Source organism: Triticum urartu, chromosome 7A (assembly GCF_056163025.1).
Source record: "Triticum urartu cultivar PI428250 chromosome 7A, HENAU_Tu73, whole genome shotgun sequence".
Taxonomy (NCBI): Eukaryota; Viridiplantae; Streptophyta; class Magnoliopsida; order Poales; family Poaceae; genus Triticum; species Triticum urartu.
The window spans coordinates 135,498,544-135,525,725 of NC_141879.1; the positions used below are offsets into that span (position 1 = coordinate 135,498,544).

At 43.7% G+C, this 27,182-nt stretch overlaps 2 protein-coding genes and 1 long non-coding RNA gene across 4 annotated transcripts; all 3 read right to left on the reverse strand.

The window, feature by feature from the left end:
- Positions 1 to 934: 934 nt before the first annotated feature.
- Positions 935 to 4,936, reverse strand: LOC125520749 (stromal cell-derived factor 2-like protein). The gene is made up of 6 exons (XM_048685751.2): positions 4,580 to 4,936; positions 4,352 to 4,492; positions 3,620 to 3,760; positions 1,828 to 1,877; positions 1,611 to 1,740; positions 935 to 1,157 (listed from the first exon to the last, which is right to left on the reverse strand). Exons 1-6 carry the CDS (start codon positions 4,682 to 4,684, stop codon positions 1,074 to 1,076), a joined length of 651 nt encoding a protein of 216 aa, XP_048541708.1. The 5' UTR covers positions 4,685 to 4,936; the 3' UTR covers positions 935 to 1,073.
- Positions 4,937 to 7,204: 2,268 nt separating this feature from the next.
- On the reverse strand, positions 7,205 to 12,693 carry LOC125519792 (Oligosaccharyltransferase complex/magnesium transporter family protein). Its single transcript, XM_048684560.2, has 2 exons — positions 11,566 to 12,693; positions 7,205 to 7,394 (listed from the first exon to the last, which is right to left on the reverse strand). Exon 1 carries the CDS (start codon positions 12,624 to 12,626, stop codon positions 11,613 to 11,615), a length of 1,014 nt encoding a protein of 337 aa, XP_048540517.2. The 5' UTR covers positions 12,627 to 12,693; the 3' UTR covers positions 7,205 to 7,394; positions 11,566 to 11,612.
- A 10,829-nt stretch (positions 12,694 to 23,522) lies between these two features.
- Positions 23,523 to 26,256, reverse strand: LOC125522423 (uncharacterized). 2 transcript variants are annotated; one of them, XR_007289752.2, is made up of 3 exons: positions 25,925 to 26,256; positions 25,313 to 25,668; positions 23,523 to 25,033 (listed from the first exon to the last, which is right to left on the reverse strand). It is a non-coding gene; the product is annotated as an uncharacterized LOC125522423 (long non-coding RNA). The 2 variants fall into 2 exon arrangements; XR_007289753.2 differs by having other exon boundaries at positions 23,533 to 23,899.
- Between the last annotated feature and the right edge of the window lie 926 nt (positions 26,257 to 27,182).

Sequence of the window (27,182 nt, forward strand, 5' to 3'; positions counted from 1 at the left end):
AAAGTTTCTTATAGTCATTGTCTCTTCGTATCGTCGTGGTATCTTGTAGCAATACAAATGTACCTTATTTGTACCATATAGCACTAGAGATGTTCATTATTTATGAATACTATACCTTCCGTGCATAAAGTGTCTTGGGAAACCGACTATTTTTCATTTTAATATAGGTTCCCCAACTTTCTCACCAACACCAATTGTTACCAAATAACGATGCAATGAGAGACATGTTTGAAAAAAAATGCAAAGAAGGGGTCAATGCTACCTTTAGAATAGGAGTAGGAGACATCTGGGATCAACCACTTAGTGTGAGGTTTCTATCTTGTACTAACTATTGGAATTCGGGTGTAATATGTGCATAGGGCTACACCTGTAGTTGATGTAAGTGGAGGTGAAGGTTTAGATGCTGGAGTCAAAGGCAAATAATTTGGGTCTAATAGGTAAGAGCACATGCCGGAGGTAGCAAAACTTGACTAGCCAAATCTGATAAGGGTACACACTGATCAAAAGGGACGGCAAGACGTTTGTAGTTTGAACCTAGCAGGACACCATCAACTATGAAAACATAAGGACATCAAGAAAAATATATTTAACTCGCTGTCAAACCTCGCAAGGAGGCCACCGTGGAGTCGGTCTATGTTGCCACTTGCCACCCAAATCTGTGCCTGCCTCTGACCCCCTATGGTGCAGATCGTCATTCGCTTTCTGCTCTAGTATACCTGTGGTTCCACGGTATCACTCTCCTCTCTTTTCATCGTAACCAGTTTGTTGACACTAGAGAAGCCACATCGTTGTACAACCTCTTCAATTTATCCCAGAATAAAGTTGAGTTGTAGATAGTCACACAAAGTCTTTACTGTCCCAGGGGTTCAAGCATTCCGAGGCCCAATTTAGTTCAGGGTGATGATGCTGACAGAGTCATACTATGACGCGTGTGTAGTTGTAATTGCCGTTTCCAAATAGAAAAATACTGCACTAACAATCATTCTAGTTCTGGGTACCATGTCCCTTGTTTAATTTAAAAGCATGAACAGATAGAAAAATGGAAAATGTCAGTAAAATTCCTGATGCTATGTTCACTTGCTTTCATCGACTGGGAGATAAACGCCCTCCGCTGTCGACCAAATATTCTCAGCTCGCTTGTCTCGAACACCACAGACCTGCATGAAGAATGTTTCAACTCAGAAAACAGGTAACTTAAACAATAGATAAGCAAACCAAGGTCGCATTAACTGAAAAGCTCGTGTCTATGAAAGGCAAATGTCATACTGCCTGAATTCATAGAAAATAAGACCACATGGTAATAGCTGAATCCATTGCAACAACTTAAAAAAACATATGTATTAAATAGCTGTGACATTTTCATGCCGTCTCATTTTATTGATAAAATAAATTTCCTTGATGTTTGGAAGATCAAGGACTGCTAATTTAGAGTTCTTGAACAAATAGTGTGTGTTGACATCGAAGCATACTGCATGTAATTCAATTTTATTATTTCTTAGCATTAATAGCTGTAGTTTCTAAACATGCATTACCCAATGGCATTGGCATATAAGGTTAATATATGTCAGAACAAGGTTGTACTTGTAAGTTATAACTATTATCACACTCACCTCTTGCTGCCCACCACCAAGCCTGTTATACTTCTTGTTGTGACTGTGCAGATAACCTCCCGTATCAACATGACGCAATCTTACCTTCTGATCTCGCTTCCATACCTTGTCCTTTCCCTCAATTTCTAGCCTGCATAATAGAAATGCAAGACATTAAGCTAGATTAAGTTAGGCAATCAAATAGGTAGCATGCATCACATACTGTAAGCAATCACACCTCCAATAGTCACCGGTATCTGATTGTCCATCCCCACCAAAACAGCTAACCTGTAAAGTTCACATTCAAGATTAAGGGCGCATACTTAATTCAATAAAAAAAGCAAAAGAAACATATAGTAAAACAAAACGTCTTTGCGCACAGCAAAGAATTGTCCACATGAGTTCCTAGTGATAAGTCTATTCATAGTAATGAAGATGGTTGGCCCTGGGCCTACCGATAGGATTTTAGTGCGCCCAAGCTTCGGTACGACAGCAATTACATGACACACAACACAAGCTGCTAAAAAACAGCCTGGTAGCATTTGGGCTTGGCAGTTGCAAGTTATTGTAGACATTATCGGTCACTTGATTCAAGAACATGGGCAACAACTTCTTTCTTTGTGACAAAGGACACCGTGTGCAAGACAACATGTGTCAATTATCCACCTACCATGGATAGGGCAAGATGAGGAAAATAGAGACAGGATGCTCACCATATAATGCAGGATATAAGTTTCTCTTCACAGGTGCTGCTATGCCATGATACCCTAAGGCCTAGCCAGGAAACACAAAGCCGTCCTCCGGAGGCCTAGCCAGGAAATTACAAAGCCGTCCTCCTGCCTCACGCCGCAGTCCTCCATCCCCACCCATCTTGCTCTCTGCTGCATTCTCCCTGCCTCCCTTCCCAACACATTCGCATACTGTTGCCTAACCTAGTCAGGCCTTGGGCTGTCTGCCACCACCGATGCTACCAAAGTCGTCAGTTCAGGCCACTGCCAAGCCCTGACCAGGCGTTCCTCTAACCTAAAAGCTGTTCTGATCCTGTACTCCCCCAATCCCACCCCCTCCTTCCCGACCCTCCTCCATCATTGGTGCTACAAGTGCTGGTGTCTGGTTGCTAACTGACAGAGCCAATGGAGACAAGTGCTGGTGTCTGGTTGCTAACTGACAGAGCCAATGGAGGCCTTCATCTTGCTCACCGTGAGTTACGTATATACTCCCTTTGAATGCACTGCCTCCGTGCTTGTTGTTTCGGGAATGGAATCTAAGTGGGGTTATTTGTGCACTGTGAGTTAATTTATGAAATTGACTTGGAGAAGATGTTTCAGCCACCAAGGAATTAGGAAAATTAATCCCAGTTTGGTCGTGTATTTGCAGAATATATTCTAGATAGTATAACGTACACAGATGTACCATGAATCATTGGTAAATAGGAAGGTTTAACTTATAAGCAACAAGTATCTGTAGATTGTGTGAATCAAATTGTTATGTGGATGATTCTCGTGGCTGGGCAATGCTTCGCTAAAATGTGTGATCAAATTGATTGTAGTCAATGTCCAGTTCAGAGATGTTCATGAATAAGCTTTGTGAGTGTGCATTTTTTTCAGTTAATTTTGATTTGCTAGTATTAGTTACACAATTAACATCTAGATAACGCAGTTGTGCTTGATTTGGCTCAACAATGGTTTGTGCAGCCACATGCCACGAACAAGCCACATAGTTGGAATTCTACCATTAATCACAAAATCATATTAAATATGAACTCTTTAGATACAAAGCATATGAGAATTGTATATAAATGCTTATTTAGTGTATAAGATATAGCTTTAGATATGATGCATTGGGAGTGGTTAGGAAAAAAATTGTATCGTCTAATCGCAAAAGCTTTACTCCTGGCCATAGATACGATGGCTACTGGGAATCACATAATGTACAAATATTCATTTCTAGAGAGCAAAATATATTTAAGTAAATTAATGTTTACAGGTTCTTCAACATATCAAAACGAACTTACTAGGTATCACACTAACCTCTAGGTTACCAGATAATGGTGAAGCATGCAGGTGGCTATGTAACCATCTTCGTGTCCTCATATGTTGCAACCTGATGATGCTACCAGTTTCAATAGCATCACCTTGTTTGGCAGATGAATCAAGAGTAGGTCTCACGACCTGCAGGAATACAAGCAAAGTCAAGCCTAGATGTTCAACAGCATCTTCTAACCTTGCCTACTTCAGGATGGAATATCAGACTACATGAAAGACGAATCATATTAATATCGCAATTAACTGCCAATTCTTTAGCCACAAAATAACATTAGGTTGGGACTTTGGGTTTGGGAATGAAAAAACTAGCAGCATTGCAGTGTCAGTATTGGAGTTTCATCATGCTACTGTTTTGATTTATCCATCTATTTAGTGAGATGTCAGATTGGATAGCTACATATAATTATCCAATGAATCGAAGTGACAAATTTCCACAGTTTGGACAATGTAAGTGGCAGGTAAACAACTGATGCCTAATGATTCGGTTTTCTCCGTCCAGACCTTACAATTTTTTTAATTCTCTATACCATTCCTATGTTTCTTTGATATGACATGCACACCTGCACCCTGATTTCAATCAGTGCGGGTAGAGCATTTGCACTCTGAACGAAGAGCCAACGCTGGCTTCATCAATTTTCAAAACCACGGTTTGACATGAACTTGGAAGATGGCGGCAATCGCGCGAAATGAAACCATAAGAGATGGAGAGGCACCCACCCAGTAGCTATTGGAGTCGTCGATCTCGGGGAAACCGGTGACGGACTGCTGGCCGCTGCCGGAGCCATAGGCCACGTCGTGCGAGTGAAGCCTCACCTTGGTCTTCTCGTGCATCAGCTTCACCGTGCTCCCGTAGGTCACCTGCAACGCCATCCAGATCCAGATCAAAACCCAGTTCCTCGCAAAAATCCCAATCTCTTGGCGGATCTTAAGATCTGGGAGGCGGACCTGGAGCCCCTCTTCCGACACGGGGGCGGCGGCCGCGCCGTGGTCGACCCGGGAGCTGGCGCCGAGGAGGAGCGCCACGGCGAGCGCGAGGACGGACGCGGCCATCGCGACGACGGCGGTGGCGCGATAGGGCCTCCGCGGCGGTGACGGCGAGGAGCCTTTCCCCTTGGCCGCGGCGGCGGCCGGTGGTGCCGTGGCCGCGTCTGGTTCGCGCGAGGCGCGCGGGGCTTTGGCCTTTCCCGCCGGCGATCGGCGAAGCAGGGTGGTCTCTCGTGCCTGGGCGTGCTGCTCTGTGCTTGCGACCGTCGAGATCTCGCGGGCTCCGGGACCTTGTTGTGCTTGCCGTGGTCGTTGCTTCCGTGGAGACTGGCTTCGGGTCGGGACCCATCCGGCCTCCACGTGTAGAGGGCCAATCAGAGGGCGACACGTGTTGCAGGCGCGTCAGTGGTGTGTAGTACTATAAAGGACCCCTCAAGAACTTATTTTCACACGTCTGGTCCCTTCATATACTATGCCAATGTCTTCAAAAAATGCATAAGTAGGTGCTTAAAATAACTAAAATTAATGGGAAAATATATGTAAACGTGTCATGAGTTTACATTTTAGAAACATTTAAAGTTAAGAAGTATGTAAGTGCTTGATGGGGTGGCATTTTTGCAATCAATGTAAAAGATATACTCTCTCCGTTCCTAAATATTTGTCTTTCTAGAGATTTCAACAAGTGACTACATACGGAGCAAAATGAGTGAATCTACACTCTAAAATATGTCTATATACATCCGTATGTGGTAGTCCATTTGAAATCTCTAAAAAGACAAATATTTAGGAACGGAGGGAGTAACATGCATAACTTGATGAGCATTGCATGGAGGATAGGATATTAATGCAAAAGATGTAGAGTACTGTAAAGCAATCTAATAGTGGGCCGGCTATTCAGATATAGATGATATTGTTCGCTAGGATTGATGGTAACTTACAAATAGTTTCTCGGTTCCACGGGTATGCAGATGTTACAACTCTATGTTATTGCATTCCACACCTACACAAATATGGTGTGTCTAAGTCGTATCCTCTCGCTATAGAACTTGGACCGTCTTGGCCTTCGTCATCTCTGGACCATGGAACTGGGTGGGGGGCGGGGATTCAATGCGTCGTCTTCCTTACCACTCCTACGCTCTTTCTCCTCCCAACTCGGTTCCCATTCACTGGTCCCCACGCTGATTACAACCGTTTGTGTTTTCTCTATGGTGGTCGCATCGCCTTTCCGCACCTTGTTGGTTTAGCCATCATTTGGATCCAATGAGCGTGATGTCCGAGGATAACTAGAGGTCTTCAATGAGGGCAGGGTCGCTTGCTTTGTAAAACCGTGCGGAATTTGGTTGCAAGGGAGGAGTTGGAGCAAGCCCCATGGAGGAAGGAATCAACACTGTTGCGGCTCTTGAAGGTACTTCGACACCCTACGTATAGATTGGAATTTTCAATTCGATAAAAGGGATTGTATGGATTTGGTTGACATTTTAAATTGATAGGATATGCATACCGTCATCAAGCATAGATCATTATGTAAATGAGATTATCCAAAGTAACTTCGCCATGTTTGTTACATTAGGAAATCTTTGTAGCGAACTCCAATTTATATATACTCCCTCTGTAAAGAAATATAAAAACGTTTAAATTATTACTTTAGTGATCTAAACACTTTTATTTATTTATTTTACAGAGGGAGTATCTGCTGAGTATATGTGGCCATGCTTTGCCATGCTTGTTGTCCATCTCAAACAGCGTTTTGCTTCTTATAAGCAGCTTCTTTCTATGTCCTGAAATACGTGGTCTCTTTTGCTATTAACTGTCGAGCAAATAACTGAAGCGGCCGGTTTTTTACTTTTCTAATCCAAACATAGTTTTGTATAAATTGGTTATTCTCAAAAACGTAGATAAAACCGATTTTCCCTAAAACCAGCTTAAAACGCATTTTCCATAATCCCATCGCTAATCTCCTCTATCCAAACAACCACTTAGGGCATCTTCCAACGCTCTTTCCAAAAACAGACACACTATCCATCCACAAATCACGTCCGAACATGTCCATGAACAAGATACAAGTCAACCCTGTCTCTCAAATAGGCATAAAATCCAAACAGCAAGGGTGGGTCAAACGGACTTAGAGAACAGAAGACATGGACTGTGAAGACATATGGTGAAGCGAACAGAGAACAAAGACAAGACTACGCGGTACCGATTTCATTTGAAAATGCCCTTGTGCGTTTTCTCAGGGCGATAATGCAAGCGTGAATGCATCTCACGTGCTTCCGAGACCAACACAACAAAGGCAGAGCATTTGCCCCAAAAGGTGTGCCAATGGCGCTGCCCAACCACTCAACAGGACATTACCAACTAATGCTGCGTCTCTGGCAACAAAGAGACCACCTCCGTCTCTTTTCCTCAAACCAGCTGACTGGCAATGGGTAGCAAAGATGCAGAGATCATTCACCGAGCCGTTTGACGAATAGCGCACGGGTACTAACAAAGATGACGTATTAGCTATAGTCCACAATACTATCATAAGATTACCCAAACGAGTCCACGGTTAATATCCTCGGCCGTGCTACTGCCTCAGAAGAGATATCAGCTAAATAGGATTTACCATTGTTCAAGTAATACTTCGAGTTAAAAATCCTCGGTATAAAATTACTCGGTTCTCTATATCCCACAATAAAGCACCAGAGAATTGAAATGCTAAACTTGGTAGTACGACGTTACAACCAAAATGATGCTCTATCTCAGCATGGTCGACCTGGATGGATGACTCCACGTCCTGAAATGAAAACAAGCAGCCAGTTAAATATTTGTCCATAGCAGTATAAGACTTGATTTAAAATAACTGTTACTCCCTCCGTAAAGAAATATAAGAGCAGAGGGAGTAGAAGGCAAGCAGAATAAATATGCCTTCTTTTAGTAAATAAAACTGCATTCTAGCCAACTAGGTCCAGAGCATAAATTACGTCTAAAGTATTGACATGGTTTAACTCAAATTCTATAACATCACATTGTTTAACTATCCAGTATGTTCATATAAATCAACTCAAGTAGCATAACAGGTGATCAGAGCACCATTCACTGGGAAAGAGGCAGCTTTAAGACGTAATATTGCTGCTCTCAACTAACACTGAAAAAATGGCCCAAACACCAGTGTTTTATACAAGTCCAATGCGCTTCATGTTCCCATCTAGTCCAACACCAGGATACTTGGCTGCTATTTCTGGTTCAAGCTTTTACCCACAACGTCACTGTAATCATAATGGATACATATTGCAGGATGTGTCCTTAGAAGATGATGAATACAAAGGCATTATATTGGCTAATCAAACAAAATTTATAGTCACAACATGGGCACAAGACAGTAAGGCAATAACTCAAGTGATCTCAGTTTAACTTTCTTTTTCTTCATTGGCTGTCAGTAGACAAGACCATGTGGAAATAAGATGAACGAATAAGTATGCCATTACATACAATGTGCATCTAGTAAGGTAAAGCCCCAAAGCTTGTCCATATCTCAGGCGTGCCAGATAATTCAATGTCGACTCTTTGTATGAGTATAGCCTACATTTGGTCGTTTTCCTTTTAAATGTCAGGTTAAACATGAAGTTGAAGTATCATTACATCGCACCCCATTTAGCAGCAAAAAATCCAACAAACTGATAGCTTAAACCAGATTCGAACAAGGACAGCTGCTGTAAAATGTGGTGAATTAAAAATATAGATATGGTTCAGCATGTGTTTTGTCAAATGCTCACCCCAAATACTGGGAAACATCTCAACTACTCAGATGAAGTTAATATCAGTAGACTTATATTGTTACAAATACTTTCATGGTACAAATTCGTAATGCCGTTAACCAACATGTACTTGTAAAGATGCGGTATAAGTTGAAATCACGAACGAATCCCCAGAGTATCCACCAGATGACTACTCCCCACGTTCCCTCCATTTCACAATATATGCCCATATTCGTGGTAAGACATGCAAGTCGAGGTGAGAAAATCACCAGCGCAGTTATTGCAGTATCTCCAACCTGTACACTTATTATAATGCTGTCACATGGGTTATTGGGTTGGGTGGCAATAAATATAGTATTTGCTACTCCCTCTGATCCATAATAATTGTCACAGTTTTGGATCGGAGGGAGTACTATTTAAATGGGTTAAGTATCGCCATGGAGCGAAATATGCTGGGAATACAAACTTATCCAGCATGCTCACTATTCATGAACTCGCAAGTCATTGGTTGATACAAAACACCTCATCATGTGTGCTCACTTTGGTCCAAACGAGGCCAGGTCAAACGATTTTGCACATGTGGGGCAGCAGGTAAACCTGATCATACCCCGGGTCAGGCCAGGTCCCGGCCAGGCTTGATAAAACCCAAAGTGAAATTTTGTGCATCCTTGGTCTATGTTCTTGTACCATCACTACGACCATGTTGTTCAAGTATTTCATAGATTTTGTGCATCCTTGGCCTATTTTCTAAGGGCACTCACAGTGCACACATCTAAATCACTACATGCTAATAGTTTCACCTCATCTAGATAAAATCATGCATGTTACTTCCCCAAGCGCAAAGTGCCCAGGTATCTACAAGTGGGCCAAACCATTTAATAACCAACTACAGCTTCTCTGCGGTAAAACTAGCTCCTCCCAGACAGAAGCATATTTCACCATCTCATGTTCTCTCTCCTTCACACCTTAAACATTCTCAGATTTGATAGCAAAAACTAGCCATAGATCTTGGTGAAGGTCAAAGGATTTGAAAATGGTACCCTGCAGGCAGCAAATGTTTTATACAAGCGGAAATATGGAACTTTCAGAACTTGGTCATGATAGCAAACCAAGGAAAAAGAAGATGGGCAGTGCCCTAGTTCTGAGAGATGGAGAAGATTCCGAATAGGAGTGGTAGTCGACCGCACCATAATATGGTGGTGGTACGATGGCTGCAACTGCCAGGCGGAACCACGTGCAATCATGGAAGCGCTATAGTGTCCTGTGTTGAGCATGTCCCATATTTCTGGATATGATCTTCTTTCTCCGCAGGAACATACTCATGGTTGTGCTGCTTCACTTGCTTGTCTTCTCCCTTGCAGCGCCAGAGAGCGGGCAGGAGGCAGCAGGAGAGGGCAACTGTGGCGTCTGGAAATGGTGATGCAAGTGTCGCCGGCAGTAGTCCTTGGTTTCGGGTGACTGCTTCGTGCGTGAGGCTGGGAAAGCCAACATGAGTTTATTCCCTTTTTCTAGACTCCAAACCAAATTGAATTTCAATCACGAAAATCATTCAAGGTCAAAACTAGACGAGGACTCTCAATTTAGTTATGCTCCGATTTTAACAAATGTATAGTCGTTTTCGATTAACTCGACGAGTCGAATCAGTCTCGAATTTCCATACAACTTACAGTTAACAAAGTGAAATTTTGGTCAACTCTTACGACTTGTGTCAAGGTTTAGCCTTCATAATTTCTGGGGTATTTTCATATGTGTATAGCGGGGCTTGGACTCATATTGTGAGACAGAGAGAGTATACAAGAAAGAATTGCAGCTTCACAAACTAACTCTCTGAATAGACATGTAATCATATGAATCAATCATGTGGGTATTTGAAAATTTGCCAGATCATTTTACCCACGGATAAAAATTAATTATAGCACCAAACCTGAAATACTTCTGCTTCTGAGTCCCAACGTGCATTAATATGTTAAACAGCATTATGTAGATATATGGTTACAACCAGACTAATCAACAGTGAGACTGTGAGAAACCAATAGCACCAAACACATAGATACTCCATCTAGCACAGTATTGTATTTCAGTTTTGCACTGGCCAAATACGAATTTGACTATAAATTTCTGTCACAGTTTATTTGTAAAGCCTAATAAATTATATTAATTTTACACTCGGACGTCATTTTCATGTCACTAATACTAACAGCATCAAACTCCAAACCGTTTAAGAGCTTCTAGTTAACGAGCTCTTACTCTGACAAGACATCTAGACGATACATACATCTTTTCAATAAATGGGGGAGGACACATGGTATATTCATATAATCATATTGCAGGACAAAACGTCAATTGTACAGGACGTGAATCTAGGTGAAGGCAATATACTAATGCTTGACCGAAATAAATACAATCTTGTTGCCTCACTGTTTTAAGATATAGTTTATGATAAGTATACTCAGTCTATGATTATATCCCATAAATAACAAATTATGAATTAGATTAGAGGTCATTGAAGTGTCTATCATAAAGTGTTTTAGGAAGGGCCTGGCCAGTGATACCCACTAGAAAATTACACCATCAAAGTCATCACATTCCACAAAGACAAAGGACAACCTACCACTCTACCATACTCCATTTTATTCCGTGTCACTTTACTACATGCCAATTAAAATATGCTTCTTGAAATAAAAGTACGTATACATTATAGAAGCATATTTGACAGTGAATCTAGAATTATGATTCCATTCTTGTAGATGTAGATAGGTTTTCCTATATCCATGGTCCTACCTTAAAATGATTAACTGATGTGGATCTCAAACAACATACATTGTGACGCTGAGGGAGCATAGGAGCATTTACAGAGGGAAACTGAAAGAAACGAAAGAAGTCTATCTGCCATACTAGTCTTCAGAATCAAGGAAAGAAGTTGAGGGATGCGTCCCAAAGTAATTTTGAAACAAAACCAGCAGTTTTTCCTGAACATAATTGATGTTCTTCTTTATTACAGTTGGAGAATCGCATATGATATTATGAGTCGGTGTGCATTTCGTTTCAGCTATAAAACCATTTCCGAAATGACAAATTCTCTGACTCATCTAACAAGATTGGGTGAATTGCTAAAATATGATTAAACCCATCATGTCCAATATTCAAATTGAAATCATCTGAACCAAAATGCCATGCGCAGCAGGGAAAAGAAGAGATACTATAACATACCTCTGCAACCAAAGGAAAGAAGCATCGGTCGCCGGTTGAGACAACAATTACCTCCAGCTACTTGGCCAGAAGGTATGAATGCCATATCCAGTCTTCCAGTTATCCAGGTAAATCACCTTCCTGACTGCCCACCACCCAACCGCCATGATTGCCAGCATCGCAAATCGCTGTGTCTGCAGGCTCTCCACCTTCACCAGCAAGTGTGTCATCACAGCTATCATCAGCCCCACGAGGGTGTACAGGAAACCCACGGCAAACCCCTCTGCGCCGAGCTGCATCCCCGAACCCTGGTAGAAGAAGACGAGCTTGTTTGGATCCTCCCGGTTCGTGATGAACATGGGCGTATGCCTGATGATCCCGTACATGCCCCCTGAGACGCTGAAGAAGTAGACGAACAGCGCCCCGGCCATCCAAAGCTTGCGGTCATGAAGCAGGGTGTCCCCTTCCATGATCCTCTTGATCCCGAACGGGATGGAGATCAGGAACAGGAGGCCGAGCAGGATCATCTGGTTGCGGGAGACGAGAGGCGGGCGGACGATGGGGCCGACCTCGAGGCCGGTGCGGGCCTCCACGAACTCGACCATGGAGTCGGCGAGGCGGGAGAAGTGGGACTGGTCCATCTGCTCGGAGTCGGCGAGGCGGGAGTGCTCCGGGCGGATGAGGCGGACGTGGGGGAGGGAGTTGACGCCGAACTGGGAGAAGGAGTGCTGCGACTCGGAGAACTCGATGTCGGCGAAGAAGAGGTCGGAGGAGTCGGGGTTGTTGGCGTGGAAGGAGGCGGAGAGGAGCGCGAACTCGCGGCGGAGCTGGGGGAGGTGGAGGTCGGTCTTGGAGTGGAGCGAGGTGGCGTCGAAGAAGACGAGCACGGAGTAGGGGCGCGGGGCCGGCGAGGAGAGGAAGCGGGTGACGGAGGTGTCGGTGAGGTGGATCACGCCGGCGGGGGAGCGGGAGCGGAGGGACTGGAGCTCGCCGACCAGGTCGTTGGCGCCGGCGAGGGCGGAGGCGGCCGCCGCCGCGAGGAGGAGCGGGAGGAGGAGGCGGGGGAAGATCGCCATGGCCATGGGTGGATGTGGATCTGGGGAGGAGACCGACGGCGAAAACTGAGCAGGTGATAGAGCAAACAGGGGAAAAGTATGAGAGGAGACCTGTTGGGTGGACCCGCGAGAGAGTGCAAGCACTGAAAATAGGCCCGCTAAGAGGTTGCAATGGGCCAAAATCTGGGCCTTAAACATTTCTTTTTCTTAAAGCATGTCCTCCACCCTCGCTCGGCCGGCCCATTCGCACTGCGAATAGGGCCGGTAAGAGGTTGCATATATATTTTATAATATTTTCATTGTCTCAAAAAAATTATAATATTTTCAATCCCTAAAAAAATTAGATTTTTTCCAAATATAAATAAAAGAAAAAAGAAAATGAGAAAATAGAAACAAAAAATGCGAAAATAACGCGGACATCGGGGACGCGGCGCGGGCAGCGCTCACGGTCGTCGCGCCGCTTCAGTGCTGGTGCAAGTGAGAGGTCGCGTCTGCTCTGCGCCGACGTCAATGTGGAGCGGCCGCTCTATAGCGGCATGAATGCGGGCAACTGACTGGGCGGGAATGCACGCGAGCTAAGGAGGAGGGTTTTTTTTGGGTCGGGATAGTCAGGAGCGGGCGTGATAACGGTCCGGACGCCCGCAAAGCCCCCCCCCCCCCCTCTCAAATAACTTTATCTCCTGTTTGCGTGCGATTTTAGGGTCAGTGTTGGGGGAAAATGCGTCCGGGAGTGGACCGATACATGACCGTTTCGGATGGCTTCCAGGGACTGAACCACACGGTCCAGACGTATGCGTGCGATTTGAGGTCAGTATTGGAGATGCCCTAAAGATTGCACATGGTCTTCCTTTCTTACAACACAAGGTCTTATTGAATAGCATTAAAGCCGGTGACAAGTCTTCATTCTGTGTGAAAATGTCTTATAAGATTAAATTCTGGCAACCAATTGTGAGAAAAAGGATAAATGTTTGTTCATGCGTGTGTGCGTGCGTGCGTGTGTGTGTGTGTCTGTGCGTGTGTGCGTGCATGCGTGCGTGCGTGCCTGCGTGTGTGCCTGCGTGTGTGTGTGTGTGTGTGTGTGTGTAGAGACATGACCGAGGAGGACCGATCAGATCATATGTGAATGTTTTCTCAATAGTCTAGGAGGATCACCAGCTTTCACTAGAGCACCTAATGTCAATAATAGACAATGCAAGAAAAGATCAATGAGTACTTCGAGAATATGGGAATAGGACGACATGCAGAAGAGAATGCATAGTACCACCAACCGTGCTTGTATTTTCAGGACATCGTATCCGACGTTGCGGCATCCTTTGGCTACACGGCGAGGCGGTTCAACTTGCATCACTGGGAGTGCATGTACGAAGAGACCATGTATTCACTCCACCGTATCATGCACCGTATCTCTTTTTTATACTCATAGGGTCACAGCTGAGTAACCGATAAACTGATAAATCAGCAAATTAATAATTTAATGGACCGATTAAATTATTGATTAGCCTATTAATCATTTACTCGTCATCTAATTGAGTAGCTACTAGTTAACGATTTTCTCAACAATGCATATAATATTTCAAATACACACCTAGTAGTTAGAACGACACAATCTCCTAAGTCACGCCTAGGACGTTAACCGCCACCAAAGGCACTATGCGAACACCAACCGCCTTGTCTACACCTACCGCTTTTTTTTACCTAGGCACGAGGAATAAAAAGTAAATCTTACTACAACATCAAATATCATACCTCATGCTTCCTACAAAAAAGGACCTTAACCTCGCTGGGCCGGCCCATTAGCACTGCGAATAGGCCCGGTAAGAGGTTGCATAGTATATAGTACCACATATAATATATGAACATATTTAAAATGATAAAATAATATATATATTACCACATAGTAGTATATGAGATATGTGGGGTAACTACCACTGGGTGGTAGGATGGATTTTCAAATATAATAAAATAACAAAGAGATGAGAAAACAGGAACAAAAAATGCGAAAAATAACAGAAAACCGAGCGCTTAATGCACCCCCCCCCCGGTGCTAGGACAGCCTAGCGATCCCATCGTCTCGCGTTAGGCGAGGTGTAGTTGCGTGCCTGTTTGGAAGAAAAAAATGGGATGCTCGGTTTTCCTTGTCCGGGTGGTCGCTAGGGCGAATGCATGTCAAATATGAGACCTCTTAATCGGCGCCTTCTGCGATGGTAAGGAGCTCTGGCGCCCACACGCCCATAGCCATGGGGCGGGCATTCACATGCGCGACGCGGTCGCTTCGCGAGGGTGCACTTGTTTTGCTCGATAATTGGTTGACCAGTCGATGGTTGGCCAATTCACGTTGGGAAAAATTGCAAGAAAAACAGAAAATCCAAAAAAAATAGGGAAAGTAAAAAACATGAATTCAAAAATGTTCATGGATTTGAAAAAAAATTCACAAATTAAAAAATGTCAGCTATTTATGAAAAAATAAGACTTAAAAAAATTTCCTGGATTCTGGAAGAAAAAATCATGAATTTGAAAAATATTAACGAGATTTAAAAAAATTAATTTGAGAAAAAAATTGTAATTTGAAAAAAGTTCACGGATTTGTGGAAACAATTATGAATCTGATAAAAATAAAAAAATAGAAATGAAAAATAGAAAAAATAAACTAAAAAATGAAAAATGAAATGAGAAACCGAAAAAAAAACATCCAAAAGAAAACCAGAAGAAAAAACCGTCAGTGCATCATTGCGAAGCTTCTTGGAAAAATGGTGAAAAAGACCCTACGGCCTCATTCGGTTAGGAGGAAATCAAAACTTAAAAATTGGAGGTAGTGTAGGACTTTGATAGGATGACACTTGCCATCCTAAGAAATTGACTTGCCTCGTTTCTATGCGTAAAATGAGTTTTGAGTGGATGTGTAGTTTTCTCCAAAAACATAGGAAATGAATAGTATTCCTATGAAATTCATGAATGCATTTTCCTACAAACCAAATGCATCTGTCAGAAAATTTCCTCTGAAATCCTTGTTCCTATGTTTTTCGCATGAAAATCCTCAAAAACTGAATGAGGCCTACATGGGTCAGTCCATTTACGTAGATAGTGTAGTTGAGGGTGTGCACCGATTGCGAATTGTACTACAACCGGCGCTTGAGGCGCAGAATAGGAACCAGGGTCAAATAGCCGGGCGGCACACAAGGAGGATGGAAGAAGAAACCGCTAGGGGGCCCATTAGTTAGAAGGTGATTACGGTTTCAAAAACCTTCTAGAAGGTTCTTGTATGGTTTTTTACTGGTCTTGGGAACCTTATAAGCGGTTCTGGTCTAGTTTTTCTTTTTTCCTTGTTACCCTTTAGGAGGTGCCCGTCCCAGATAAACAACCCACGTTGTTGTTTCCTGCCCCCCTCCCCCCCCCCCCCCCTCCCCGGCCCCAGATGAAAATATTTATGAAACTTTAGAAAATGTATATGTTTTTTAAAAAAAGGTCTCCAAAACTTTAAAGATTGCTCATGTTTTCAAGTCGGGATTTCGCAAAATGTCTGCACTTTAAAATTTTCATGTTTAAAAAAATGTTCTTAAAATGATTGTGTTTAAAAAAACTAAAAAAATTAGTAAATGCTTGTATTTTCAAAAAAAATCATGAAACTTAAAAAATAGTGTTTTAAAAATAAGCTAAATTTTAAAAATGTTTGCATTAAAAATCAAAGCATGGGTCGGCAGTACACCGCTGCATGGGTCAGCTCACCCGAGCAGCGCGACTTGCCACCTATTTGACGCATAATGCACCACATAGGGGTTTGATACATCTCAAACGTATATATAATTTTTAGGTATGTCTAAGGTATATCTAGATGTGCCCTAGTTATTGCATATCTAAGTGACTCAATCAAACAAGAAAGAAAAAGAAAAAAGACAAAAGAAAATACTTGCTCAAATCTTAGTGCAAAATCAATGACATAGGACTTAGATGTGCAATACTTAGAGCACATCTAGATGTGCTTTAGCAAAACTGATAATTTTTCTTGTTTTATGCTATATTTATATCATAATTGTATATCTTTTGCACCCAATTTTATTGGGCTAAACTTTTAATTTATTGCCCAGTGTTAATTGATGTTTTTAGTCTTTTCTAGAAAATCACCGCTTTCGGGAACTGAACAAATCAGAAAGAAAAATCGTGAAGTTTCATATCAGGATGAAGCCAGGGGGCTCGACTGCCATGTGGCTTGGGCATGCACCTTAGGGCCTGGCCGCGTGGCGGCCACGAGCCTTTGCTCGACCACTTTTTTGTGCGCCCTTGTGTTTATATTGCTCCCAAAACCCTAAAAGCAATTATAAAGGGTTTTTTTATGCCTCTGCCACCTCTTGTTTTGTGCGGTCTAACCTACAGGCCTTTTATGTTGTTGTGCCGATGGGGAATCCATCTTAAGATCCATTTTCGTCGATCTTATTACCACCATGACCATGTGTGAGTAATCTTTCTTGGACCATGGATCCATAAGACTAGCTAAATGGCAATCTCTCTTCCTTGTTCTTCAATACAAATATCAAATGAGTTGCCCTACATGATTGTGATTCATCTTATGTAATTTATGGTGTGTTGTTGGGCGTGATGAATTTTCACTCTATGATCATGCATATATCATGGTACTCACATATTCTAACTTGTATTCATAGACCAACGTTTTTTAGCTAGGTTCAGAAATCGCCAAAATGTGCATACGTTAGTGCACAAGAAAAATGTCTCTACCTATATTTGTAAAACAACTACTTTTTATGTGGGTAGAGTTATGTAACACCCTCGATGCGACTATAGCTCCCACGTGTCGAGGCACGATTTAGAGACATATGCCTTCAATGTGATTATGTCTCTAAGTATATTAAGAGTTGAGAAAACTGAGCAAAAATAGAGAAAGCAACGGACAAGTATTCGGAGTTATGAAAACAGAGCAAAGCAGAGGAAGCTACCTACAGCCTACATGCAAGCATAGTTGCAGTTTGTATCTATACACATCAGTTCTTACTGTCCATCCTTGTCACGGTGCCTTCACGGCTCGCTGATGATTTTTTTCTGATAAAGGGTGGATTTTATTAGTGCATCAAGAGGATACAAACCAAAAGAATATACATCTAGTCTCTGCATAGCTAGTATGCACACAGTGAATACAAACACATACATATAAAAAAACACGACGGCAAATAACAATGTCATATAAGACCAAAGCTATGTGTAGCCGAGTAAAAAAGAAAAACCAAAAATGATCGGAGCCACGATCGGCAAACTACAATAAACACCATATCCGCACCAATTATCCGACGACACCACACACAGGACGAGGTTTTTTAATAGCAACGCCTTCAAAAAGGAAGCGACACTCAAGCGTCGTCATAACCGGATCAAACTATCAAGGCTAGAATCTAGGTTTTCATCTTGAAGAATCAGTCGGAGCATATATGGACAATACCTTCAACAAGATAACGATGTAAAAAATATCGCAATTCCCAGGTATAACCAACTCGGGTCAGACCTAGGCTTTCATCCCAGACCTTGCGACCCAGTGCTCGAGTAGCACGACCATCGAAGTCATGCAAGTGTTGTCGCTACCACTTTTTCACGATCCCAGCAGTTACATGCGATGTGACCACCGCCACTGCATAACCATTGATCTGCGTCAAATGGTCAATCAAAATTTACATCCCATTGCTGAAGTCAACCACGACTCGCTGATGATAATGCCGTCGAGTCGAGATCCCAACAAAAATGAAGTTGTTGGAGCATTGAGTTTGCAATACGTCCTCCAGTGGGGGTAGGTAAGCTTCACAATTTGATCATGCATGGGTACTCGCTCCATTTTAGAATACATGTTATTTTTTTCTTTTGAAGAACAGTGTATATACTCGTTAAAAATACTTATACTTCGATTTCGCTCTAGGAGGTGACAGTGTCCACGGACATCTGCCCACCGTGCGTGATATGATTACCATTTTAAGATCTAGGATTTTTTTTTTGAAAGTTTGGAAGATGTTTAGATTTATTAAACTAGATTAGGAAGTTCGTCAGAAACAATACTAAGGATATAACCTGCAGGAGAAATCTCCCACGAAACCGAAACTTCATTACATAAACCGAACCAAGCAATCTCGTGAGCCGCCTTATTCGCTTCCCTCCGAACCCATGTAGCTTTGAACTCACCCAAGTTTGTGGCCATCATCTTGATCTCTTCCACCATGATACCAACAGCCGACGAGTTCCGTCCTTGCTCATTCAGCATCCTGGCGACATTGAGGTAGTCGGTCTCCAAATGGAGTTTGGGTATGCCTCTTTGCAGCGTTAATACTACTGCCCTCCGGCAAGCCAGCAATTCCGTCACTTCTGCCGATGTAATATCCGGTAAAAATATAGCATCCGCACCTCTAAATGCACCATCTTCATCTCTGAACACAACTCCACCTCCTCCACCTGTCTCAACCGAGACATAGCTCCATCGACGTGGGCCTTGAGCCAGCCCGACGCCGGTGGTTCCCATCTTGCACGCTGGGTGAGTGATGTCGATGGCTCCGTCCGTCCTCTCACTTTCTTCCATTCTTCCATGAGAGTTGCTACTCTCCTCGCCACCATGCTGGCCTCCTCAATTCGCTTTCCATCACGGGTGTCATTTCTTGCCAGCCAAAGCGCATATAAACCCTGAAACATCGCTGACTTGTCATCATTTTAAGCATCGGACAACCACTGTAGCAACCAGGATGCAATCGAACTCTGGGTGCTCATCGATCTAGGTGGGGTCACCACCCTCGCACCCAATACCGAGCTCAACTCTTTCCAGAAAAGTATGGAATGATAGCAGCCCCAAAATCTGTGATACATTGTTTCTTCACGTCCACAAGCAGGGCAAAACACTCCGGCCTTGATCCTTCTGCGAAGAAGTTCTGCCCCCACCGCCAAGCCATTCTTGATCAGTCGACATACGTGGATCAACACCTTCCCCAGCGCATTGGAGGCCCAAAGCGCCAGCCAACTCTTGTGGTTCACCACCGTTGAGGACGAGGCAGGCTGTCTTGCTCTCGCCTTCTTCTTTTCCATGCAAAGATGATAAGCTGACTTTACTGAAAATTGTCCGTTCTTCATAAAGTTCTGAAGGAAATATGCCCTAGAGGCAATAATAAAGTTATTATTTATTTCCTTATATCATGATAAATGTTTATTATTCATGCTAGAATTGTATTAACCGGAAACATAATACTTGTGTGAATACATAGACAAACAGAGTGTCACTAGTATGCCTCTACTTGACTAGCTCGTTGATCAAAGATGGTTATGTTTCCTAGCCATAGACATGAGTTGTCATTTGATTAACGGGATCACATCATTAGGAGAATGATGTGATTGACTTGACCCATTCCGTTAGCTTAGCACACGATCGTTTAGTATTCTGCTATTGCTTTCATCATGACTTATACATGTTCCTATGACTATGAGATTATGCAACTCCCGTTTATCGGAGGAGCACTTTGTGTGCTACCAAACGTCACAACGTAACTGGGTGATTATAAAGGTGCTCTACAGGTGTCTCCGAAGGTACTTGTTGGGTGGCGTATTTCGAGATTAGGATTTGTCACTCCGATTGTCGGAGAGGTATCTCTGGGCCCACTAGGTAATGCACATCACTTAAGCCTTGCAAGCATTGCAACTAATGAGTTAGTTGCGGGATGATGTATTACGGAACGAGTAAAGAGACTTGCCGGTAACGAGATTGAACTAGGTATTGAGATACCGACGATCGAATCTCGGGCAAGTAACATACCGATGACAAAGGGAACAACGTATGTTGTTATGCGGTTTGACCGATAAAGATCTTCGTAGAATATGTGGGAGCCAATATGAGCATCCAGGTTTCGCTATTGGTTATTGACCAGAGACGTGTCTCGGTCATGTCTACATAGTTCTCGAACCCGTAGGGTCCACGCGCTTAAAGTTTCGATGACGGTTATATTATGAGTTTATGAGTTTTGATGTACCGAAGGTTGTTCGGAGTCCCGGATGTGATCACGGACATGACGAGGAGTCTCGAAATGGTCGAGACATGAAGATTGATATATTGGAAGCCTATATTTGGATATCAGAAGTGTTCCGGATGAAATCGGGATTTTACCGGAGTACCAGAGGGGTTACCGGAACCCCGGGGGTTTAATGGGACATAGTGGGCCTTAGTGGAGAAGAGGAGGGGCGGCCAGGGCAGGCCACGCGCCCCCTTCCCCTCTAGTCCGAATTGGACAAGGAGGGGGGGGGGGGGGCTTTCCTTCTTCTCCTCTTCCTCCTTCCCCCCTTCTCCTAATCCAACAAGGAAGGGAGGGAGTCGTACTCCCACCGGGAGTAAGACTCCTCCTGGCGCGCCTCCTCCTGGCCGGCCGCACCTCCCCCCTTGCTCCTTTATATACTGGGGCAGGGGGACACCCCATAGACACAACAATTGATCAGTTGATCTTTTAGCCGTGTGCGGTGCCCCCCTCCACCATAGTCCACCTCAATAATACTGTAGCGGTGCTTAAGCGAAGCCTTGCGTCGGTAGAAAATTGCCTGCATTTATCCTGGAACATCGAAATCACTGCCATACACTGTGCAGCCAAGTGGGATTTAGAGGCTCAGAATCTGTACGTGAGATTCAGTGGAGGACTTGTATTTACCACTTTCGAAGTATGCTCGCTCCGAGAACATCCAAACATTCAAGAACAGACAACAAAGGCAGATCGAGAATTCAACGTCAACGTTCAACTTTCAGTACAGATGACCATGCTACTTACTCATCTAAAGCGACATGAACGGTCTCAATGATGGTGCTGAAGATGAGGTTGCACACGGTGAGAGCGCAACCTCGTAATGGTTGCCACTTTCAGGAGCATTCTCCATCAAAGAACCCTTTACTTGGTTATTAGTACAACTCTGCTAAAGAGCTATACTTACAAACCATCAACATTTCCTACCTTGGCCTGTGCTCTGCTCCAGCAGACTATCCCAAAGGCTTTTCATGATCTTGTTTGCGTCTGGGCATGGAAGGGCTATTACAAATGGAGCTGCCGTCAGTTGGCAGCTCGATCACCAGGCCCAGCCGCAACAATGTCTCCATGGCTTTGTCAATAGGCATCTCGATCTACCAACGTTCAATGGGCTGCGCCGTCATCTAGAGCAACAAGGACGATCTCAATGACGGTGCTGAAGACAAGGTTACCGTGGGTACAGGTGAGAGCACAGCGATGGAACAGTCGCGTCCCAAAAGCAACGAACGAGAACTGGACCGAACACTAGCGCGCCTGCACGAGTGGGCAACGATGGCTGCCATAATTTACTCCTTGGCTCAAGGTTAGAAATTCAGAAAGTGTATCTTTTTCTTTGCATGGAAATCAGAAGTGTGTTTTTCCTTCAACAACTTGTCTAACTGTAGACCAAGATCAGTAGCTCCTATATATACCGTCGTCCAGCGGTTGGAATGAATTACCTGATTCGCAGCCACCTTTTGTTTTTGTTTGTGGAGAGCTGGTGTCTACACATGCAAGTTCTACTCAACAATGCAGTATACACATACGAATAGATATCACCCCCGCATTGTCCATGTATGTTCCCAAATCGTTTACAGATATGTCTCTAGCGGCATGAACGTATTTGGAAGTGCAAACAAAAGTTAAAAAAGAAAGCCAAAAAATGAAAACAAAGAAAGTGAAAAAAAAATAGAAAAAAAAGACTGCCAACTGTGTTTGCCTGCTTTGCTCTGATTTCTCAACTCTGAATACTTGCATTTCACTTCCTCTGCTTTTGCTCTGTTTTCTGAGCTCTGAATATTTCGCTGGCTTCAGGTCTGTTTCAGACGTCAGGCCGGACAGACAATCTTCCTCCTTCCGACCACGTGATGGATGGACGGAGATGCTGCTTGCCTCCTCACGTTCATGGCGGCTGCTATCCATCCTCTCTGTCTTTTAACAAGGAGACTACACACTAGACTGTATGATATTTACATACAGCGCCAAATCAACAGTTCCAATAACCCTAGCTAACCATAGTCCACAGAACAAAGACTTACAGATCAATCAGCGACGACTCCACTCGAGCTCTGGGACAATATGGTGCCAACGACGAAGCTGTTCACTCGCCGCTTCTCCGGCATCTCTTTCTCTCTTGATTCCTCTGCACCAGAGTCCAGAGGAGATGCCTGCGTCTCAGCGGCGTGGATCCAACGGACACGGAAACTCGGTTGCCGCTCTCTTCTATTTTCAAGTATATCATTTCATATTTCATCAGCCAAACACAAATTAAGCTTTTAATTTTGATTTACTTCATAATGTCCCATTAACAATGCACTCATGACAGTATATCGATACCAAAGCACTGATGACATGGTGTACATCAGCTTAAATTTTAATTTACTTATGTTCCTGCAATTACATTTAAGCTGGGTGGTTTGTAATAAAATTCTTGTTTGTGTCAGTGTGTGTGATTGATGAACCATGTAAACTGAGCTTGATTTGTGTGTTTGATGGAACACGAAATGTTATACTATCATCAGTGCTTAGTTCAATATATGGTTATTTGCAACTGTACAGAAGAGTTTGGGTGGATAATCTTGTAGGGCTACCATCAGAGTAGTACTGATATATTCTTCTTCATGATGCCGGCTTCTAATCAATTCAGCATATCCATAACTTGAATTTACTCTAGTAGGTTTCATTCAGACAATGAACTGTAAGTTAAGTCTTTCCCATCGGCAACCGTATGTGCCAACCTGCTGATCCTCGAGGAGCGAATGTCGTGCAACAGGCGGCTGCCGTACGACACATGATTCCCGTATGTGTTCGTTTTTTATCTCCATGCGGCGAGCCTCCTGGTTTTCTGGCCGGGTTCCCTTGTCCGGCGTGAGAAGGAGCAGTGGCTGGTGCTTTGTGGCGATCGAGATCGGGTCATTGGCGCGCGCCCATGGAGGGGTGAGGATTAATTTCAGGAGATCTCATGGTAAGTTATACAACAATGTTCATCATTGTAGATGCATCTGCTTTTAAATGTTATCAAAAATAAAAGGGGGACTTTTTAATCGCTTTGTCGAACATTGTTTGCATTGGTTACTACAACTCTGCTGCAGGGCTATCTATGCTTACAACCCATCAACATCTTCTACCTTGGCCAGTCCTCTGTTCCAAACTTCCACTAGATCATCTCCCAACGGCTAGCTTTTGAGAATTCCATACGCGTCCGGGCATGGAAGAGCTAACCCAGCAGCGCAACAGCGTCTCCATATAGCTTTGTGGACAGGCTGTTATTTACGAAGATTTCGTATGTGTCTGGACATGGAAGAGCTCAGCATCAGAAAAAATAACATTAAATGGAAATGAAACTCAAAGAAACCATTGGGCCAGAGAAGGAAGAAATATATATACTCCACTCCACTTCCATAGAAGTAGTGCTTCATTTATTTCCAAAGAGTAACCATGTATTCATTATCTGAAGCTGCATACTCTGGTTCTGTCAAGAAACGAGTAATTACTCGTGAAACTAACCTCGTAAAAGCCTTTCAGAGCGAGACTAAGAAATGATCATGAAGTTAATTTTCCAGATGACGTTAGAAGTCTTTTTCTGCTGAGACTACTGCACATACAAAAAAAAAAATACTTGGCTGAGATGTTCTCTCCGAGACATCAAAAAGGAGCCAAGGATTTGTGTGGCAGAGAGAGCCTAGAAAGGAAACCAGGTGCTTGTCTTCTTGGCATTATTCCTTGGGGAACGATTTGTTTACAAATAAGCCCTTGACTGTTCAGAAATAGTCAACCCTGAACCACTAGGTATGCTGAACTAAGATGTTATATACTCGAACAAGGTACTTAAGACAAATAAAGTACAAACACTACAAATAAAGGATACAATCAACCGTAAGAACATAAAATGGTCACCACATTTGGTTAATGAGTAGATGTTTGGTCCCTCCTCCTCTTTCCGGGCTTGGGACCGGCTATGCAACATGAAGTGTAACATCATATTAGCATAGGCAGAGTTACACCACCCCCACCCCCTTCCAACTGAAAAACACATATATACAGACACCTGACCCCCAAACCCAAGAAACAAACTCAAATACACACACAACATAAACGGTACGAAAAGGTGAAGACCCTTTTTTTGGAGTTTTTTTTCTGCGAGTAAACGCTACTCGATTCCACAAAGCAACTAAACTTTTTTTTTTTAATTTTCATTTCTACTTTGTTACAAAAGAGAACAAAACCAACAAGCGAAGTTTTTTTGTGATTTTTTTTCTTTGCTGCAGAAGGCGATAAACTAAACAAACACTCTTTTTTGCTATTTTGTTTTACCTTTGTTACAAAAGACATTTTTTTATTGTTTTCCCAATAAAGCAAACAAACCGAAATTTCTCTTGTTGTCCTTTTCTTTTCTCCGTGTAATTTATTAACACCGATGCCAGCCTACATATATGAAATAACTGTCAGTGAACGTATACGTGTATGGTTTGGAAAATTGCGGCGTGTACACATATAGTACATATCAGTGGCGGAGCTAGCATTTGACACCAGGGTGGTCCGCCTCAATTTTTTTTGATAAGCAATATGATATGTGCGTGTTCTAACTAATTATCAATATCATAAAGCAATATGGTCTTATGAACACACTAAAATTCTCAACTAAATCTTAATTTTGCATAAAGAAGCCTACATAGTGAATACTACCTAGACCATAGTACATACCTTGACAAGTTCAAAAAGACTGTTTCTGGCCTACGCTTTTGCATTGCCATGAAGCTATCAATTATATCATCTTCATTCACCTGGGAGAAAGCGCCCCTCTCAAAGTATGTCACTAGCCAATCATCCAAAAGACTATCACCCATCTTATTTTCTCAACTTGCTCTTGACCAAACTCATGGCAGAAAATGCTCTTCCGTTTGCTCTACAGTCACATTCGACATAGACCTTGTTGGTTCATGAGTTTGCTCTTTGGCCACATCCGACATATTCCCTGCCTTCTTCTTCTTCCCTATCTTAATAGCTTCTCTCTGGAAAAGAGAAACAATGTCTCCGGCCCTCTTCATTCTTCAATAATTCTGTAACAAAAATTACTTTCTATCAATACACAATACACAAGTAAATTGAGGGATTATGTGCAAAATGAAAGTAATTGAGGAAAAATTCAAGCCTTTGTGGCTTCATTCAAGCAAGCTATAATTTCACATCATATCCGAATATAGACCGATTTAACCAAAGTACTTGTGCAAAATTATGTATGTATTCATCAGTTCATGTACATGAATTGGTGCAAAAAAAGCAAACCCTAAGTCTGAAATTGAGGCATTTGGGTACCTTAAATCGGTCAGGAGTTTGCCGACATGGTGGGGCTTTGAAGGGGGGCGGCCGGGCCGACGGGGCGCCAAAAAGGGGAGGCGGGACGCCAGGACCGCAGTCCGCAGGGGCACGGCTGGACCGGGCGGCCAGGCGGGAAGCCGGGAAGAGGGGAGGCGGGAGCCTCCTGGACGGTTGAACTCCGGGCTCCAGCCGGCGACCGGCGAAGCCGCGACGGCTGGCGGGCTGGGTGTTGGGGTCGGGCAGAGCCGCAGAGGAGTCGCTGTGCGAGGGGGGCGACCGGGAGAGACGAGGGTTCTGCTTGGACAGGCCGTGATGCGTTCGTCCCTGGAAGTTACTGGGCTGTTTTCTTTTTCTCTCTGGCCCAAGTATAGATATAGGTATATAAAGCACATTCAAAATCTCAGGGTGGGCCACCCTGTACATCCGCCACTGGTACATTTATTTAGAAACATTAAAACTGAGCAATTTTTCTGCCGTCTCAGGACATCAGCACCCGTAGCCGTCGGATCATCAATCTTGAGCATTTTCAGTCGTCAGATTTACTGTAAATCGCTCCTCATCTGGCCTCGTTCGCTATTAGGGATTGCTAATTGTCATGGGCCGCTGCTCTGGTCGCTTTTTTCGGCGTCTCGGATTAAATTGGGCCTAATGGGCCTGCAGCACCATCCCCTTCGTGAAGCCACCGTTTTGTTCCCAAGACCAAACGCCTCTCACACCCTTCGCCTGGCGGCTGGCGGCTGTTCCCATGGCTGGTCGACCTAGGCCGCGAACGGTCCCGGAGCGAGGGCCATGGCGTTCCGGGCGGCTGGACGCGACGTCGCCTTCCCGGCACCGCCTCCCACCACGACCTCGAGCAGTGGTGCGTCTCCCTCGTTCTCGTTTTCTATCGGCAACCCCCAGCTTGCCAGATGGCGGCACCGGCCATCTCTGTCGCTTCGCCTCCTCGACGGCATGTTCTCCGTCTACCTGGAATGCTCAGATCCGTCCTTCAAGGTGGAACGTCGGCGCCGCTGCCATCCAGCCCGACCCTATGTTTCTGACACTAGCCTTGTGGATCTGGCACCTCTCGCAGGTGCACAACCAGCACAAACGTGCTACAACGAGCAGCAGGGATTTGGTTTGGGTGATTATATACACGTCATGACACCCTCTCCTCTACACGTTGATGTCAAATTCCCTCCTCCAAGGTAACACCTTCATACAACTTTGCAAACTTTGTTTCTCTCTGTCTTCCACTCACCCCCGAACAATATTT

Bases quoted from the DNA above. Each gene is read 5' to 3' on its own strand.
- LOC125520749 (XM_048685751.2), bottom strand. From the start codon at position 4,684: ATGGCCGCGTCCGTCCTCGCGCTCGCCGTGGCGCTCCTCCTCGGCGCC. The intron at 4,493-4,579 runs GTCCGCCTCCCA...ATGGCGTTGCAG, and splicing joins TGTCGGAAGAGGGGCTCCAG to GTGACCTACGGGAGCACGGT. The intron at 1,741-1,827 runs GTGTGATTGCTT...TCTATTATGCAG, and splicing joins GATACCGGTGACTATTGGAG to GCTAGAAATTGAGGGAAAGG.
- LOC125519792 (XM_048684560.2), bottom strand. From the start codon at position 12,626: ATGGCCATGGCGATCTTCCCCCGCCTCCTCCTCCCGCTCCTCCTCGCG.